This window comes from Rosa rugosa, chromosome 4, assembly GCF_958449725.1.
Source record: "Rosa rugosa chromosome 4, drRosRugo1.1, whole genome shotgun sequence".
NCBI classification, from domain to species: domain Eukaryota; kingdom Viridiplantae; phylum Streptophyta; class Magnoliopsida; order Rosales; family Rosaceae; genus Rosa; species Rosa rugosa.
The window spans coordinates 7,099,162-7,107,104 of record NC_084823.1 but is presented as its reverse complement, the minus strand read 5'-3'; the positions used below and the strand labels follow the sequence as shown (position 1 = coordinate 7,107,104).

The 7,943-nt window shown below is 40.8% G+C and overlaps 1 protein-coding gene across 1 annotated transcript; it reads left to right on the top strand.

The window, feature by feature from the left end:
* The first annotated feature begins 255 nt into the window (after positions 1-255).
* LOC133745314 (protein DETOXIFICATION 27-like) lies at positions 256-7,465 on the top strand. Its single transcript, XM_062173373.1, has 8 exons — positions 256-633; positions 727-1,268; positions 5,749-5,835; positions 5,982-6,038; positions 6,145-6,383; positions 6,825-6,943; positions 7,040-7,129; positions 7,354-7,465. The coding sequence occupies exons 1-8, from the start codon at positions 334-336 to the stop codon at positions 7,420-7,422; spliced, it is 1,503 nt and encodes a 500-aa protein (XP_062029357.1). The 5' UTR covers positions 256-333; the 3' UTR covers positions 7,423-7,465.
* Positions 7,466-7,943: the final 478 nt, after the last annotated feature.

Genomic DNA, 7,943 nt, shown 5'->3' with positions numbered 1-7,943 from the left:
GGGTCACCCGAATCGTTTCGGGTTCAGTTTATTTATAATTTGCTTCTCGAACCTGAAGTGCCAACTCTCGGTCTTTACCTAATTTTGAATTTTCAATAACAAAACCTGAAGTGCCAACTCTCGGCCTTTTCCTAATTTTCAATAACAACCATTCTTGTAACCACCACTCAACACCAACTTAGAATATTTTCCAATTAAGTGCGAGTCTAGTCAATCTTGTGTGTCGTATGTATTTAATTCTATGTCACTTCACAGTCGAGCTAGCTCGCTGGTAAGTGTAAACTATCTCCATCTCCTTGGTGGTCTCACCAGGCCATCGGAAGATAAGGAACCATGGACAGGGGAGAAGAAGAAGAAGAAGAAGAAGTTCTGGTTCTTAATCATCCCTTATTACCAGAACCATCAACCAGAAACGGTACACCTGAAGATCTACCTCTTAAAAGCCTTCCATCAAGAGTTTGGATAGAAACCAAGAAACTATGGCGCGTCGTGGGCCCCGCTATCATCTCCCGGCTTGCCGGCTACTCCATGACCGTCATTACTCAGGCCTTCGCTGGTCACCTCGGCGACAATGAGCTCGCTGCATTCTCGATCGTCAATAATGTCATCCTCGGCTTCTCATTTGGTCTCCTGGTACATTTCTCCAACACCTGATAGGCACTAGTATTTGCTCACTGGAAATTAAATGGTTGGTTTTCTTGACATTTTGAATTTTGTTTTTGAAAGTTGGGAATGGCAAGCGCGCTGGAAACTCTGTGTGGGCAAGCTTTTGGGGCCAAAAGGTACCCAATGCTCGGGATTTATCTCCAGAGATCGTGGATCGTGTTGTTCATCTGCTGCGTTGTGCTATCGCCAGTTTACATTTACGCTTCTCCGATTCTGAAACTAATCGGGCAGACAGATGAAGTGGCAGAGCTTTCGGAGGTGGTGTCCCTTTGGGTTTTGCCAATGCATTTCAGCTATGCAATTGAGTTCCCATTGCAGAGGTTCTTGCAGAGCCAGCTCAAGAACTTTGTGACTTTGTGGATGTCCGTGGTGGTCTTGGTGTTTCATGCCCTGATAAGCTGGATTTTTGTGTATGTTTTGGATTTTGGGCTTGTGGGTGCGGCTGTGACTTTGGATATTTCATGGTGGCTCTCGTGTTTCATGATGCTTGTGTATGTGACTTGTGGTTGGTGTCCGCTGAGTTGGGCAGGTTTGTCCATGGAGGCCTTTTCTGGGCTCTGGGAATTTGTCAAGCTTTCTGCTGCTTCTGGCGTCATGGTCTGGTAATATTGCATCTTTCCTTTCTACATTTGGCTCAAATTTTATTTTTCTTTTTAATTTCCCTTTATGTTTCTATTTATTTCTGAAATTTATTTCTAAAGTCAAACGCCAATATTTCTTAGATTCTTGCTATATTACCAAATAATGATATACACGTTTTAAGAATGTATCAGTTAGCTTAAAGGGCTAATTTCCAAGAGAACGGAGAACCCTATCCTATCAGCCTATATCACGAACTTTGGTGGTTTGTGCATTGAGTAAACCGATGATGCACTAACACGGATACAGGGTGCGGGGTGCGATACAGTATAATACATGGATACGTTTTTTCTCAAAAAACAGGACACGATACGTTTTGGACACGTTTTATTAAAATAATATGTAAATAAATATTGCATATAAAATAATAAAATTGCAATGAAACAAGCAATTAAAAGACTGTATATCATACAAAACATAAGTCCATGGATCAAATTACTTAACAAAAAATTTCAAGTAATACAAATAAAACTAAGTTCAAGCACAATAAACAAGATTCCACAACATCCGCAACTTCAATCAACTCCATCCTCATCATCAAAGATTACACCCTCTAAGGTCGGTTCATCAAGAGAGAGGTTGGCAACCTCAAGAATGCCTCCATTAACTGTATCCATTGAATCAAAAATCATCCCCTCCAATATCCCACACCCTCATTAGTAGATGAATTTGTTGCTGTTGCATTTACATCACTCATATTCCTAAACAAAAAAGAATCACAATAAATACGAGAACTAATTTATATAACAATTATAATTGAATCGGACACAAGAGGCTACTCCAACAATTATATAACAATTATAATTAAAACAAGTGGTTGACTGGTTGCTAACAATTATAATAATCATTCATACAATTCAATTAATATTTACAACTAAACTGACCATTATAAAGAATTGAAGACTTGGTCTTTTACTCCAACACGCAATTGATACCAGCCCCACAATTGATATAAGGTGAATCAAACATCTGGCAGTGAACATACCTTTCATTAATTCTTCAACTCTTTAAGGCTTTAAGTAACTCACATAGGCACAGCCGCACAGATCGACCTTCAATCTTCAAGGAGTTAAGCCCTTCAATCTGGAGTTCAAGCCTTCAAGTCTTGGCCGCGAAGAAGCAAAACAAGAGAGACGCGAAGAGAGAGAGAGAACTGAAGAGAGTAGTGCGGCTGTGGTGTTTTAGGTTTCATTTCAGTTGATAACAAAATATCACGTATCCAAATCCTGGGAGAGCGTATCCATGATGTATCGAAATAGTCAAATGTATCGAAATAGTCAATAAACACTACATGGTCAAGGAAACGCCAGGAGGGTCTCGGATACGCACCCAACGCGTATCGACCTGTATCCGATACGGATACGGATACGATACACCATACTCAAATTTCTGCCGTATCCATGCTTCATAGGAGTAAACTAGCTTACTATTAAGTGTTAACCACCCCTCTCCTAGCGAAACCTGGATTATGGCTCTCGCTAGTTATTTTAGTGTGTCCAAGCTGGATTAGGATTTTGATGGTCCCTAATGTTCCGCTCATTTGGCTAAATAAACCTCTCCTTCTCTTGCGAAGGCAGTCTAGTTGACTTAGACCCAGTTTGGCGCTGCTGCGCTTACGAATAAGCAGCTTTATTATTAAGTTGATAGATGCATTTGGTGAATGCAGCTTATTTCTTAAGTTCCCAAATTCCAATGCACCTTATAAGAGCAAGTTCACCCGTTGGGTCACCGGGTCACCTACTATTCACTGTTTTTTAGTGTATATTTTTATTCTCTGAGTCACGAAATACACTGTGCTCGTGACCCAGATGGTGAAATTAACAATAAAAAGCAGTGACTAGTGGGTGATCTGGTGACCCAACGGGTGAAATTGCTCTAAAAGCTAGTTAAATGAAGTTTTTAGAAGCAGCAAGTGGACATTTTAAAATATCAAAAGAGTCCTCATCTTACGCTCAGATCTTGTGTCTTGCCCAGTTTCCTCAATCTTTCCAAATAAGAGTTCTAGCAAGCTATTATCAAATTGGTTGGCTGCTAGATTTATTTATTATTATTATTTTTTTAAATCCTTAGCTTACCTCACATATGTCAGTGAGAATCGAATCTATGACCTTTACAATTACAACTTACCAACAGATCATAACTCACGGGCATATACTACTGCTAGTCGAACTTATAATACACTTAAAGGACTAAATTCAGTTTAGTCCCTTAAACTTTAGGGCTAAAATCACTTTGGTCCCTGACTTTGTTTTTTAATCACGATAGTCCCTGCACTTCCAAATTGCATCACCCTAGTCCAAAATTTGACTTTGACTCAAAAAATGACGTCATACGCTGAGGTGGAACCGACATGGGGCCCAACTTTTCAACATTTGACCCTCAATTTAGACAAAATGTCCAAACTGCCCTCCTCTCCTCTCCAAAATCCCACAACCCTCATCTTTTTCTAGTCCCTCACCTGATCCTTCCTCCTTCTTCTTCATCTTCTTAAATCCCCAAAACCTTAAAATCAGAAACGGATAAACAATTGTGGGTACATTCCAATTGCCATACCATGTTAGCACCACCTTCTCTTTCCTCCACTCCTTGTACAACAACAATTCATTCAATTTTATCAAATCTTACTAACCCAGAAATTGAAAAACTAAACACCCCTTTCAATCAGAGCAGCCGCTCAGCCAGCTCATGAACCATGGCTTCATCACTCCACTATGGCCGCAACCACGGCGTCGTCCCTAAGGCAATGTGGCACAACTGGACCGTCGAGGTCACCGGCATCGTCAAGCGGCCCTCCCAGTTCACCATGGACCAGCTCACCACTGTGTTTCGCGCTCGCGAGCTCCCCGCTCCTTGTCACCCTAGTTTGCACAGCAAGGAGCAGAACATGGTGAAGCAGACCATCGGTTTCAATTGGGGCGCCGCCGGCATCTCCACCTCCGTCAGGCGCGGCGTCCGCGACTCCTCAAGCTCAGTGTGAAATCAATTATGGTTCACGATGGCTTCGGCACGTGAGCAAGCTTCTAGGCATTACCAGACGACATGGAGGCTGGCTTTGACTCGTCAGAGACCAAGAAGCATGATAGTGGTGGAGGTGAGCGCGGTGGTGCTTAGAGACCAGTGGTGGAGGAGAGAGAGTTCTAGATTTACTTTCTCTCTCCTCGAACTCTCTCTCATACAGAAACCCAGTAAAAGTTGCTTCACAATCTCTTCTCTTCCGATCATTCTCCCGCTTCCCCGTGCATCTTTTGGGCGTCGTTGATGCTGTGCCCACCTACTTGAAGACAAGACCGGAATCAGTCCACCATTTCTTTCTATCTTCTGGACTTAGTCTCGATTTCTTTTCAGAGGGGTAGAGAGAAAAGAGAGGAGGGTCAAAGCAGCGGTGGTGGTGTATTAAGGTTTGGAATTGCAGACTGAAAAAAAAAAAAGAGTTTGGAATTGGGGATGGTGTTAAATGTCCATTTTACCTTTATTGGAGGATCAAATGCTGAAAAGTGGGGCCCTAGGTCGGTTCCACCTCAGCGGATGACGTTATGTTTCGAGTCCAAGTCAAATTTTGGACTAGGGTGATGCAATTTGGAAGTTCAAGGACCATCGTGATTAAAAAAAAGAAGTCAGGGACCAAAGTGATTTTAGCCCTAAAGTTCGAGGGACTAAACTGAATTTAGTCCTACTTAAAAGCAACCAGGAATCGATGGATGTTCATGTTTAAGTAGGTTGAACGTGTTATGCTTAGTTATTTGCTCAAAATTTCATTTAGAATATGTGCAGCTTAGTGAAACTAAATATATAGATGAACATAAATTGTCTGGGTGGTGTAGTCGGTTATCACGCTAGTCTCACACACTACGGGTCCCCGGTTCGTATCTGGGCTCAGACAATATTATCATTTTCAAAGTCCTCTTTTTGGTTTTGTTTTGTCGGTGAGCTGTGACATATTGATAAGTTATAATTCAAAAAATGTAAAGGTCATGGATTCGATTCTCACTTACATGTGTAAGGGTGGGGTGGGCTAAGAGTTTTTATTTTTTATTTTTTTTTAAAGGTATAGAGATGAAAATAATCTTAATTTCTTGTTTGAACCAACATAGTTAAAAAAATATTCACGCAATATCCATTTCATTATTTTTCTATAGTCACAGCACTATTGTATCAAAAATTACCTAACACTCAACAACTTAAATTCACAGCTGACTATTCTAACACCACATCAGAAGTTGTTTTTTTTTTTTTTTTAATAAGCACAGCTATACCAAAATGAGCCTCAGACCATCTACACCGGTAAGCGAAAGCAAAGGCATAGGGCATAGGCTTGCCTTTGCATCATAGTAAAAATGAGGGAAGAGCATGTATTAATTTTACACCATAGTAATTTGTGCCTTTAATTTCGACAAACATGCAATATTACCCTTAATCCTAATGATTATTCATTGATCTGTGCAGCTTGGAATTTTGGTATTACAGAGTTTTGATATTGATGACCGGATTCTTATCGGATGCAACTCTTGCTGTTGATGCCTTATCAGTTTGGTATGAGACCTCTATTTTAACAACATTTCCCAATCAATGTATCGTCCAATTTATTGGAGAACTCTTATTTTGATTATACCAGTTTTACCACATTAACCAAATCCGTTGCTTGTTCCCTTCTTGTTTCTTGGATTCAAATGTTGCAGCATGACTGTAAATGGGTGGGAGCTCATGATTCATTTAGGTTTCTTGGCTGGAGTCGGGTACCATTTCTTTTGGCCTCTTTTGCCTATTATTATTTTGTAGAATTGAAAAGGTAATGAATATGGGCATAGCAATTTTCTGAAAGTCATGTTATGGAACTCGCAGAGTAAGGGTAGCAAATGAGCTCGGAGCTGGAAATGGTCAGGGAGCAAAGTTTGCAACCAAGGTTGCCGTGGCTGAATCGAGCTTCATCTCCCTTTTCTTCTGTGTGCTCATTATCGCGTTACATGACAAGTTCGCATACATCTTCACATCAAGCACTACTGTCCTCCTAGCAGTTGATCACTTGTCTTACCTCTTGGCTGTCACCATTTTACTTAACGGTGTTCAACCCGTTTTGTCAGGTTAGTTTTTCACTCGGTATTTCCTATGTTATGTTTACCTACTTGGAACTGGGATGAGAAGTACTCCGAGTAGAGTAATAATATTTTTAATTAGGTTTAAGGGTATTTTTGTATTATCAAAGAAAGCGTCATCGCATTCTCGTTCCTTGAATTTTGGGAATGGGATTCCCTAGCGTATGTGGAATCCATGTGCATACTGGTTTTCAAAGCGCAAGTAGAGACTGTAATCACCTACAATGGAAATGACTCATTCCCTTCATTATCATTCTTACTTGTGAACAAAGGTTATGCGATCTTAGTGAATGAGGGGAGTAGTCTTACATCAATCAACGGTTGACAACCGTTCATGCAATGACCTCAAACTAGCATCTAATCTATCATTTGTGAGCTCAAATATGCTGGTGTTTTCCTTTCTAAAACAATTGTTTTTCATTTTGACAGGCGTAGCTGTTGGCTCAGGATGGCAAGCATGGGTGGCATACGTAAATCTTTTCTGCTACTACATTGTTGGGCTCCCACTTGGAATAGTATTGGGATGGGTCGCTGACTATGGTGTTTTGGTATGGTTTGCACTTTCGTCTGCCTCAAGCAAATTTGCTAAATCGCTTGTGGACCAAATTATAGACTTCTAACTCGTGCAAATTAATGTAAAACAGGGTCTATGGTCTGGGATGATCCTTGGTGGAACTCTTGTACAAACTGTGATTTTGGCTATCATCACAGCACGACGTAATTGGGAAAATGAGGTACAAACTCGTGAACACTAACTATACAGTCATCAAATTTATTAACGAAATGATGTCAACCAACATGTGAGTTAAAGAGACTCAAATACGGCTAAATTTAAATAATCAAACACAATCATTTAAACAATGAAATTTGTTGAGCAAATTTGGGGGCCCTAATCAATAATCATGGTCAAAAATGCCACCTGTTTATCACATAATATCTGGTTGACCCAATTTTGCAGGCACTAACTGCTGGCCAGCGGGTAAAGAAGTGGTCTACACGAGATAATCAAATAGAGGGACAGCAGTAACAGCAGAAGCTTATGCATTCCAGTCAGCTGAAGGAAAATAACAGCGACAAGTGTGGCCCGTGGCCCACCATTGTACTGATACTGTCCCAACTTAACCACCTGTTAGGTGTTGAGTTTTTAATCACAAAAGGCCTCGGTACAATTGAGTGAGATCCACCCACTTTTAAGTTATATTTTATTTGTCACTTTTCCAATGTGGGATCTTTCCTCTCCAACACGCCCCCTCACGTGCAACCTAACTCTAGGTCTGCACGTGAAATTAATTAATCCACAAGTCTCATATCGGAGACTTGGTCAATACAATCCAAGGCCCACATTGGACACTTGGTAATTTCGATGGCAATACAAGGAACCCCAATTTGGGCTCATGATACGTGCCTACGTGGAGACACAATTGGAGAAGGACCCGCTCTGATATCATGTTAAACAGCGACAAGTGTGGCCCGTGGCCCACCATTGTACCGATGCTGTCCCAATTTAACCACTTGTTAGGTGTTGGGTTTTTAATCACAAAAGGCATC